General features: G+C 35.4%; 1 protein-coding gene across 1 annotated transcript in view; it reads left to right on the forward strand.

The window, feature by feature from the left end:
- RADX (RPA1 related single stranded DNA binding protein, X-linked) overlaps nucleotides 1–12553 on the forward strand; it is a 75511-nt gene that overhangs the window by 35689 nt on the left and 27269 nt on the right. The window contains exon 11 of the mRNA NM_001193976.1: nucleotides 2005–2078. Within this exon, the coding sequence (NP_001180905.1) occupies nucleotides 2005–2078 (74 nt within the window). The remainder of the gene's footprint in view (nucleotides 1–2004; nucleotides 2079–12553) is intronic.

The raw sequence follows: 12553 nt of genomic DNA on the forward strand, positions 1-12553 counted from the left end.
AGAAGGACAGGAATTTTGTGGGACCAGAGGGCAGACTTATCGGTTGAATTGTGTCCCCACAAAATTCATATGATGAAGTCCTAACCCTCAGGTCTTCTGAATATGACCTTATTTGGAAATAGGGTCATAGCAGATGTAACTGATAAGGATGAGTTCATACTTTTGTAGAGAGCTAAGTCTGGTGAAAGAGACAGACTTTTAAACCTGTAATTTCAGTATGATATGGTGAATGCCATGATAGAAGTTTATTCACAGTACTATAATAGCATATACAAGGGGCAGTTAGCCTTGGCAAGAGATCAGGGGAAGCTTCTTGTAGGAAATTATGCTGGAGCTAAATCTTGAAGGATGAGTAAGAGTTAACCAGGTAAATGAAAGGGACATAGGATTGTTCCAGGCAGAAAGAAAAGCATGAAGGTTTAAAGCACCATGGGGCTAATAAAAAACTATGAACTGAAGTTGGAAAGGCAGGCCAGATTGTTTTCCATAATTTTTGAACAAAGAAAACATAAAAACTAGGCCATTGCATTTATTTTATTTTTACTTATTTATTTTTAATTTTTGTAAGTATATGTTAGGTACACATATTCATGAAGTACATGAGATGTTTTGATACAGGCATACAATGCATAATAATCACATCATGGAGAATGGGGTATCCATCCCCTCAAGCATTTATCCTTTGTGTTACAAACAAATTACACAGTCTTTTAGTTATTTTAAAATGTACAGTGAAGTTATTATGGACTATAGTCACCCAGTTGTGCTATCAAATAGTAGGACTTATTCAATCTTTCTATATTTTTGTACCTATTAACCATCCATACCTCTCCCAAACTCCCCCACTCCCTTTCCCAGCCTCTGGTAACCATTCTTCTTCTACTCTCTATCTCCATGAGTTGGGCTGTTTTAATTTTTAGCTCTCACAAATAAGTGAGAACATGCAATGTTTATGTTTCTGTGCCTATCTTATTTCCACTTAACACAATGATCTCCAGTTCCATCCATGTCATTGCAAATGACAGGATCTTATTCATTTTATGCCTAATAGTACTCCATTGTGTATATGTACCACATTTTCTTTGTCCATTCATCTGTTGATGGACTCTTAGGTTGCTTCCAAACCTTAGCTATTGTAAAAGCTGCTGCAACAAATATGGAAGTACAGCTATCTCTTTGATATACTGATTTTCTTTCTTTTGGGTATCTATGCTCAATTATATGGTAGCTCAATTTTTAATTTTTGTAGAAATCTCCAAACTTTTCTCCATAGTGGATATACTAACTTACATTCCTACCAACATTATACAGGGTTTTCCCTTTCTCCACATTCTTGTCAGCATTTGTTATTTGCCTGTCTTTTGGATTTAAGCCATTTTTACTGGGATGAGATGATATCTCATTATAGTTTTGATTTGGATTTCTCTGATGATCAGTGATGTTGAGCACCTTTTCATATACCTGTTTGCCATTTGTTTGTCTTTTTTGAGAAATGTCTATTAGAGAAATTTCATTTCTCATAAAAATGTCAAATCTTTTCCCCATTTTTCATCAAATTATTAGCTTTTTTCCTTTACAGTTTTGTTTGAGCTCCTTATATATTCTGGTTATTAATCCCTTGTCAGATGAGTAGTTTGCAAATATTTTCTCCCATTCTGTGGGTTGTCTCTTCACTTTGATTATTTTGTTTGCCGTGCATGCAGTAAATTTTAAATTTCTGTCATAAAGAATAAAAATATTATCTTCAGTTAATATTTAATAAAATTAATGCTCCATTTTATGGAATAATCCTTAAAATTTCAATCTATTGCAGTATTTGAGTTGTTTTATATATGGATATTTTTCATAATTATTAGTGTATTTAAATGTATTATTCAACAAACTTTACCTGTATATTTTCTAAATTTATTGAATTAGAATAAATTCTGAATAGAACCAATTGATTTGTTTTTCATTTGAGGCTCTTTTTATAATGATTGGTTATACTCTTCTTATCCTTCATAGAGTTGCTGTACCTCAACCAGGAGCTTCTGTACAAACAAAGGGAATTAAACCAGGCATGCCAAGCATCTTCAACCGTATGTTACTGTTTGTTGCCATTATTTATGAAAACTTTATGAAACATTATTCTATGAAGATTACTATTTAATTACTAAGCACAAGTAATACGAGCTTAGAATGTATGCTTTGCATGTAGTAATATTAGCTTAGGTCACTGTCAAAAATGTACTGATCAATTTGGTATCATCCCAAAAGTGAAAGTAATTATAAACAAACTTATACTTATCAGTTTGTTTCATTAGTAATAGCATATCTCTTCAAATGTACTATTTTTAACAGAAGAATAAGTAGGAAGTTTAATTTTATTTTTAATTGACAACAAATATGGGTATCTCTTAAAAGTAAATTGTATCTTCTTTCTTTGCTATTGGGTTGACTGGTTTGAACTTTGGCCTCATTTCCGAGGTGATTTCATAATACAATTTTTTTCTGGTGGGGTGTCCATAGGGTGGTTTGGTTTAAGTCAGATCTTAGGTATCATCTCTCTGGATTAGACTTTTTAGCACCTTATTTCCTTGCTTTGCTTTTGGTGTTATTTTGTTTTCATCCTCCACCTAGACAAAAGTGATACTGTCGTTTTATTGAATACTACCTTGTTAAAGTTGATGTCTCAATGAACTTTTCCAAAGTATTTAAATATGACTTTTGTTGATTGTTACATGATATAAAATTGGGGCATTGTGAACAAGTCCATTCTAAACATTTTAAGCCTTTTTAGAAACACAATACCCATCTGTGCTTACCTATTAGATTTATGTATGTGGGTTAGTTAATAATAGATTTTTATTCATTTCTCATGTCATATTCTAGATTGATTATTCTCTATAAGGCTGAATACTTTGTCCAAAAGTTTCAATGAGCACTTTAGATGATTTCAGTAAAAAATGTAATTTGGGGACTTAGGGAGAAAAATATTATTTTTTCCCAGCTAAGCATAATTTGAAATAAAAAAATGTTCCTCAGACAATGGATCTTGCCTGGACTCTAAATTGTAAAAATGAAGGAGAAAACCATAATTGTTCCCAGGTTTTGTGATTCTCTGTTTAATATCCAAGAAAGCAATTAAATTCTATTCTTCAGCTTGTCAACTTGGTGATTAAACTTCATAAAGATTTCTATATTAGCATCTGCTAAGATTATCCCCTCTCTTTTACCTGTAGAAAATAATATGGTACTTCTCACAATTATATAATAATAGTACCAGCCATTTATTGAGCATTTATGTGTCAGGCACTGTGCTAGGCTTTATGGGCACATTTTGTTTATCCCACAGGGAGTGGTTATTTGAAATTAATCTCATGTTTTCCTTCCTATTCCATGCTGTTTTGGAGAAAGCTCTTGTTTAGATGTAGTTAATCATTCACTTGCTAACTAAAGTTGAAAGATATAATTGATTGAGTCTTAGGCTAGAGAAAGAAATAAATCCAAGACTAGCCTGACAGACCAGTAGCAAAAAGAGGGATTGCCTTATGGTAAATCTGGCCAATTGAAAACCCAAAACAAAAGAAAAACATTATAATATAAGTGTATAATCAAGCTCTAAACAAGAATGAAAAATCACCAGGTGCCAGAAACAAAAAAGGAATTTAAATTTAATAATGAGTAGGATCCAAAACTAAAAATGTTCAAGGACATCTCAGAACTAGATAGAGGCCTTAATTTTCATGGGCTGGGGTATAATAACTACATGGGAAGGAGAGTCCAGACCACAGGCCCCCTACTTGTGAAGAAGTAAAACTAATGTAAAGTTGCAAGTTTGCAGAAGGGCAGAAAAATTGTGACCATCAATGTGGAGAGGTATCAAAGAACTTTCTGTATCTCCTGGGCAATGGGTGAGAAAAAGTCATCTGAGAGAAAGTGGAATCCCAGACCTGTGCAGCATGGAAGTGTGGTTGCAGTTCACATGATTAAAATGGTGAGGCTACTGAACTAAGGAGTTAACACTAATATCTGGTCCAAAATCAGTGAAATCAAGACCCTAAGGTCTAGACAAGGCAGTTGTGAAACTTCCTAAAAGAGATTTCTTGTAACATAGGGTGCTTGGGATTCCCTTGGAAAACAATGTCTACAGAAAATGGATTCATGGTTAAAAATTACAAACTTCCAAAGGAAATGAGCTACTACTGAAAGGCAATGTGATCAGATGTAACACATGGAAGAATTTATACCCCAGGAAGTAGAAATACTAGGCCAATCAGAAAGAGGCTTTTAAACCTATTTTTATTATTTTTATAATTTTTTTTATAGAGATAGTGTCTCACTCTGTTTCCCAGGTTGATCTCAAACTCCTGGCCTCAAGTGATCCTCCAGCCTCAGCCTCCCAAAGTGCTAGGATTACAGGTTTGAGCCACTATATCCAGCTCTAAAATAAACACATTTTAAAAGTTAAAGGAATAAATAAAAATCAGTAAGTCGGAAACAGATCAATATGAAGAAAAAACTGACATATGTGAAAAAGGTATCCATGCACACACTTATCAGTAGACGATGAGTAGAATAATAGATAAATGCAAATGAAGAAATAATTTAGTGTGTTTGGAGATACTTAGGAAATCACACCAGAGAGTGGTAAAGAGTTTAGAAAGGTAAAATATAAGTTGAGAGACATGGTGGATAGGATGAGAAAGTTCCATTTTTATCAATAAAGGTTCAGGAGGACAGAACAGAGATAGAAAGAAGCAGTATTTGAAGAGGGTATTTTTTCAAAATTATATATATTTTTTTTATATATACACATATATGAATTTTTTAAATTGAAGGATCACAGTGAATTCTGAGTAGAATAAAAATAATCTGTATCTAGACATATAATATGTGATAAATGATACAGACCATGATAATGAACCGTAGAGCATCAAAGATAAACATTCTTAAAACTAGCAGAGATAAAAGACAGATTCATCAACAAAGAAAACAAAATTAGATGGAAAAATTTCCCAAAAACAATAATGCTTTAGACAGTGAAATGTCTTCAAAGTGTTAAGATAATTCCTAACCTGGAATTTTATGTCTACCTAAACAATCAAGCAAGAGTGAAGGTGAAATACAGGTATTTTCAGATAGAGACTAAAAGAGTTATTACTTGTAGAGTCTCAATGAATGAATTACTAAAGAATTCTGAGAGATGGAAAAGCAAAACGAAAGGAAGTATCAGAATGTAAGAAGCAATGGTAAGCAAAGAAGTTAGTAAAATATTGGTAAATATAAATAAATATGTTCAGTAGAAATTAATAACGATGATAATGCATTATTTCATGGGATTTGAAACAAAGTAGAATGAAAATACTATTTAAGGTCAAATGGATGGAAAGATGAGAATTGAAGCATTCTAAGATCATTGTATCTTTATGGAAAATAGTAGAGATTTATATACTGCAGACTTTGTAAATTTAAACATGTGAGTTAAAAAATTTAAGATCGAGCTGAAAGAATAGGATAGAATGTATAACTTCTGAAGCAGCACAGAAAAAAAGAGGAGGAATTATGAAAAATTTTTCAGGGCAGTAAAATAGAAAAAAGGAGAAAAAGCAAAGAAAAGGCTTGATTGAGATAAAACATGGGCTGGGAATGGTGGCTTATGTCTGTGATTCCTGCACTTGGGGAGTCTGAGACAGGAAGATTACTTGAGGTCAGGAGTTCAAGACCAGTCTGGGCAACATAATGGGACTCCATCTCTCTCTTCTTTTTTTTTTTTAAAAAAATTTATTTATTATTATTATACTTTAAGTTGTAGGGTACATGTGCATAACGTGCAGGTTTGTTACATATGTATACTTGTGCCATGTTGGTGTGCTGCACCCATCAACTCATCATTTACATCAGGTATAACTCCCAATGCAATCCCTCCCCCCTCCCCCCTCCCCATGATAGGCCCCTGTGTGTGATGTTCCCCTTCCTGAGTCCAAGTGATCTTATTGTTCAGTTCCCACCTATGAGTGAGAACATGCGGTGTTTGGTTTTCTGTTCTTGTGATAGTTTGCTAAGAATGATGGTTTCCAGCTGCATCCATGTCCCTACAAAGGACGCAAACTCATCCTTTTTGATGGCTGCATAGTATTCCATGGTGTATATGTGCCACATTTTCTTAATCCAATCTGTCACTGATGGACATTTGGGTTGATTCCAAGTCTTTGCTATTGTGAATAGTGCTGCAATAAACATACGTGTGCATGTGTCTTTATAGCAGCATAATTTATAATCCTTTGGGTATATACCCAGTAATGGGATGGCTGGGTCATATGGTACATCTAGTTCTAGATCCTTGAGGAATCGCCATACTGTTTTCCATAATGGTTGAACTAGTTTACAATCCCACCAACAGTGTAAAAGTGTTCCTATTTCTCCACATCCTCTCCAGCACCTGTTGTTTCCTGACTTTTTAATGATCGCCATTCTAACTGGTGTGAGATGGTATCTCATTGTGGTTTTGATTTGCATTTCTCTGATGGCCAGTGATGATGAGCATTTTTTCATGTGTCTGTTGGCTGTATGAATGTCTTCTTTTGAGAAATGTCTGTTCATATCCTTTGCCCACTTTTTGATGGGGTTGTTTGTTTTTTTCTTGTCAATTTGTTTGAGTTCTTTGTAGGTTCTGGATATTAGCCCTTTGTCAGAGGGGTAGATTGCAAAAATTTTCTCCCATTCTGTAGGTTGCCTGTTCACTCTGATGGTAGTTTCTTTTGCTGTGCAGAAGCTCTTTAATTTAATGCATCTCTCTCTTCTTTTTAAGATAATACACAAAATAATATAGCTGAGATAATTCTGAATTATTTCAATAAATGTAAATGTATTAAACTTTCATATTTCAATCTTAAAAATTAATCCAGTTACATCCTACATATAAGAGACACACTTCAGCCTGGTGCAGTGGCATGCACCTATAGTCCTAGCTACTCAGGAAGCTGAGGCAGAAGGATCACTTGAGCCCAGGAGTTTGAGACTGTAGTGTGCTATGATCATGTCTGTGAATAGCCACTGCACTTCAGCCTGGGCAACAGAGTGAGAACTCATCTCAAAGAAAATTTTTTAAGAGAGGGACATACTTAAGCAAAATTATATGAAAGGTTAAAAATAAAGGAATGGCAAAATATATACCTGATATATACTAACCAAGAGAAAAGTGGTATAGCAATATTCATATGAAGTAAATAGAATTTAAGGTAAAAACTATAAGTAAAGGTAAATAGGGACAATATAGAATATATTGGATGATAAGTGGACATTCCACTAAGAATACAATAACCATCATGAATGTATATAACATATAATATAATATAATATTAAAAAGGTAAATAACCTGGTAGATTTTAAAAGAGCAGTTGATGCGCATAACAATCATGATGCACTCCTCTTAAAATAATAGAACAAGAAGACAAAAACATCATTAAATGCACACACACACGTACACACACACCACTGAAAACCAGGATAAACGAAATCTTAAAAGAAGCGGAAGAGAAAAGAAAAAAATACACATAAGTCACAAAGGAGCAAAGACAAGCATTACAGCAGATGTCTCTTAAGAAATTATATAATCATGGAGCATGCCTGTATTACCAGTGACTTGGGAGGCTGAGGCAGGAGAATTGCTTGAATTCAGGAGGCGGAGGTTGCAGTGAGCCAAAATTACACCACTGCACTCCAGCCTGGGTGAGAGTGAGATTCTGTCAAAAAAAAAAAAAAAACCTGTAAACTTAGAATTCTATACACAGTGAATATAACTTTTAAAAATAAAGGCGAAATAAAGACAAAAGCTGAGCGATTTCATCACCACCAGACCTACACAATGAAAAATATTAAAGGAAGTTCTTCAGGCAGAAAACGTATAACACCTGATAGAAATTTTGATCTAAATAAAGGAAGATAAAGCACTAGAAATAGTAAATAGGTGGGTAAAATAAAATATATTTTCTCATTTTTCTTTTAGATCAGAAATAGTGAAAATATATTGTGGAGTTTATAGTTTATATAGAAGTAAAGTGTTATGGAAAAAATAGCATGATGACTGAAGGGGATATGGAAATACACTGTTCTAAAATTTTTACACTACATACGTGAAGATGCATGTAGTTCATTTGAAGGTTCAATGATGCATGTAGCAAATGATGCATGTAGCATCATTTGAAGGTAGATTGTAGTATGTTAATGTTGTATATTATAGACCTTAGAGAAAACACTAAAAAAAAGTGTAGCTAATCAATAACAGGGCTTAATGGGATTATTTTTTATTTTATTTTATTTCATTATATTATACGTTTAAGTTCTGGGATACATAGGCAGAACGTGCAGGTTTGTTACATAGGTATATACGTGCCATGGTGGTTTGCTGCACCCATCAACCCATCATCTACATTAGGTATTTCTCCTAATGCTATCCCTCTCCTAGCCCCCAACTTGCTGACAGGCACCCGGTGTGGGATGTTCCCTTCCCTGTGTCCATGTGTGCTCATTGTTCAACTCCCACTTATTAGTGAGAACATGTGGTGTTTGGTTTTCTGTTCTTGTGTTAATTTGCTGAGAATGATGGTTTCCACCTTCATCCATATCCCTGCAAAGGACATGAACTCATCCGTTTTTATGGCTGCATAGTATTCCATGGTGTATATGTGCCACATTTTCTTTATTCAGTGTATCATTGTTGGGCATTTGGGATGGTTCCAAGTCTTTGCTATTGTGAACAGTGCCTCAATAAATATACATGTGCATGTGTCTTTATAGCAGAATAATTTACAATCTTTTAGTATATACCCAGTAATGGGATTCTGGGTCAAACGGTATTTCTGGTTCTAGATCCTTGAGGAATCACCACGCTGTCTTCCACAATGGTTGAACTAATTTACACTCCCACCAACAGTGTAAATGCATTCCTCTTTCTCCACATCCTCTCCCGCATCTGTTGTTTCCTTACTTTATAATGATCACCATTCTAACTGGTGTGAGACGGTATCTCATTGTGGTTTTGATTTGCATTTCTCTAATGACCAGTAATGATGAGCTTTTTCATATGTTTGTTGGATGCATAAATGTCTTCTTTAGAGAAGTGTCTGTTCATATCCTTCACCCACTTCTTGATGGGGTTGTTTATTTTTTTTCTTGTAAATTTGTTTAAGTGACCAATGGAAGAGAACAGAAGCCTCAGAAATAACACCACACATCAACAACCATCTGATCTTTGACAAACCTGACAAAAACAAGCAATAGGGAAAGGATTCCCCATTTAATAAATGGTGTTGGGAAAACTGACTAGCCACATGCAGAAAACTGATACTGGACCCCTTCCTTACACCTTATACAAAAATTAATTCAAGATGGATTAAAGACTTAAACTTAAGACCTAAATCCATAACAACCCTAGAAAAAAACCTAGGCAGTATCACTCAGGACATAGGCATGGGCAAAGACTTTATGACTAAAACACCAGAAGCAATGACAACAAAAGCCAAAATTGACAAATGGGATCTAATTAAACTAAAGAGCTTCTGCACAGCAAAAGAAACTATCACCAGAATGAACAGGCAACCTACAGAATGGGAGAAAATTTTTGCAATCTGTCCACCTGACGAAAGGCTAGAATCCAGAATCTACAAAGGGATTATTTTTTAAAACATTCAATCCAAGAGAAGGCAGGAAAAGAGAAAATCGATCTAAGGAATAGATGACTCAAGGAGAAACAATAGAAAAGTAGCAAATTTAAGTCCTTCCATGGTTAATTGCACGCATACCTCAGAGATACTGTGGGTTTAGTGCCAAACCATTAGAATAAAGTGAAAATTGCAGTAGAGCGAATCACACAAAGTTTTAGGTTTTTCAGGACATGTAAAATTATGTTTACATTCTAATAAGTATGCAATATCATTAAATCCAAAAATGTACATATCTTAATTTAAAAATACTGTATTGCTAATAAATGTTAACCATCATCTGAGCCTTCAGTGAGTCATAGTCTTTCTGCTGGTGGAGGGTCTTGCCTTATGTTAATGGCTGTGGCAATTTCTTTTTTTTTTTTAAGTTGTTACTAGTTTCATTTTTTTTCAGATTTTCTTTTTTTTATTATACTTTAAGTTCTAGGGTACATGTGCACAATGTGCAGGTTTGTTACAAATGTATAGATGTGCCATGTTGGTGTGCTGCACCTGTTAACTCATCATTTACATTAGGTATATCTCCTAATGCTATCCCTCCCCCAATCCCCAGCCCATGACAGGCCCCGGTGTGTGATGTTCCCCACCCTGTGTCCAGGTGTTCTCATTGTTCAATTCCCAGCTATGAGTGAGAACATGCGGTGTTTGGTTTTCTGTCCTTGAGATAGTTTGCTCAGAATGATGGTTTCCAGCTTCATCTATGACCCTACAAAGGACATGAGCTCATCTGGTTTTTTTTTATTATTATACTTTAAGTTCTAGGGTACATGTGCACAACATGCAGGTTTGTTACATATATATATATGTGTCATGTTGGTGTGCTGCACCTATTAACTCATCATTTACATTAGGTATTTCTCCTAGTGCTATCCCTCCCCTCTACCCCTCCCCACAATAGGACCCGGTCTGTAATGTTCCCCTGCCTGTGTCCAAGTGATCTCATTGTTCAATTCCCACCTATGAGTGAGAACATGTGGCATTTGGTTTTCTGTTCTTGCGATAGTGTGCTGAGAATGATGGTTTCCAGCTGCATCCATGTCCCTACAAAGGACATGAACTCATCCTTTTTGATGGCTGCATAGTATTCCATGGTGTATATGTGCCACATTTTCTTAATCCAGTCTGTCACTGATGGACATTTGAGTTGATTCCAAATCTTTGCTATTGCAAATAGTGCCGCAATAAACATATGTGTGCATGTGTCTTTATAGCAGCATAACTTATAATCCTTTGGGTACATGCCCAGTAATTGGATGGCTGGGTCAAATGGTATTTCCAGTTCTAGATCCTTGAGGAATTGATCACTGTTTTCCACAATGGTTGAACTAGTTTACAGTCCCACCAACAGTGTAAAAGTGTTCCTATTTCTCCACATCGTCTCCAGCACCTGTTGTTTCCTGATTTTTTAATGATTGCCACTCTAACTGGTGTGAGATGGTACCTCATTGTGGTTTTGACTTGCATTTCTCTGATGGTGAGTGATGATGAGCATTTTTTCATGTGTCTGTTGGCTGTATGAATGTCCTCTTTTGAGAAATGTCTGTTCATATCCTTTGCCCACTTTTTGATGGGGTTGTTTGTTTTTTGTCTTGTAAATTTGATTGAGTTCCTTGTAGGTTCTGAATATTAGCCCTTTGTCAGATGAGTAGATTGCAAAAATGTTCTCCCATTCTGTAGGTTGCCTGTTCACTCTGATGGTAGTTTCTTTTGCTGTGCAGAAGCTCTTTAGTTTAATTAGATCCCATTTGTCAATTTTGGCTTTTGTTGCCATTGCTTTTGGTGTTTTAGACATGAAGTCCTTGCCCATGCCTATGTCCTGAATGGTATTACCTAGGTTTTCTTCTAGGGTTTCTATGATTTTAGGTCTAACATTTAAGTCTCTAATCCATCTTGAATTAATTTTCGTATGAGGAGTAAGGAAAGAATCCAGTTTCAGCTTTCTACTTATGGCTAGCCAATTTTCCCAGCACCATTTATTAAATAGAGAATCCTTTCCCCATTTCTTGTTTTTCTCATGTTTGTCAAAGATCAGATGGCTGTAGATGTGTGGTATTATTTCTGAGGGCTCTGTTCTGTTCCATTGGTCTATATCTCTGTTTTGGTACCAGTACCATGCTGTTTTGGTTACTGTAGCCTTGTAGTATAGTTTGAAGTCAGGTAGCGTGATGCCTCCAGCTTTGTTCTTTTGGCTTAGGATTGTCTTGGCGATGCAGGCTCTTTTTTGGTTCCATATGAACTTTAAAGCAGTTTTTTCCAATTCTGTGAAGAAAGTCATTGGTAGCTTGATGGGGATGGCATTGAATCTATAAATTACCTTGGGCAGTATGGCCATTTTCACAATATTGATTCTTCCTATCCATGAGCATGGTATGTTCTTCCATTTGTTTGTGTCCTCTTTTATTTCACTGAGCAGTGGTTTGTAGTTCTCCTTGAAGAGGTCTTTTACATCCCTTGTAAGTTGGATTCCTAGGTATTTTATTCTCTTTGAAGCTATTGTGAATGGGAGTTCATTCATGATTTGGCTCTTTGTTTGTCTCTTACTGGTGTATAAGAATGCTTGTGATTTTTGCACATTAATTTTTTATCCTGAGACTTTGCTGAAGTTGCTTATCAGCTTAAGGAGATTTTGGGCTGAGACAGTGGGATTTTCTAAATATACAATCATGTCATCTGCAAACAGGGACAATTTGACTTCTTCTTTTCCTAACTGAATACCCTTTATTTCTTTCTCTTGCCTGATTGCCCTAGCCAGAACTTCCAACACTATGTTGAATAGGAGTGGTGAGAGAGGGCATCCCTGTCTTGTGCCAGTTTTCAAAGGGAATGCTTCCAGTTTTTGCCCATTCAGTATG

Source organism: Macaca mulatta, chromosome X (genome assembly GCF_049350105.2).
Source record: "Macaca mulatta isolate MMU2019108-1 chromosome X, T2T-MMU8v2.0, whole genome shotgun sequence".
Taxonomy (NCBI): Eukaryota; Metazoa; Chordata; class Mammalia; order Primates; family Cercopithecidae; genus Macaca; species Macaca mulatta.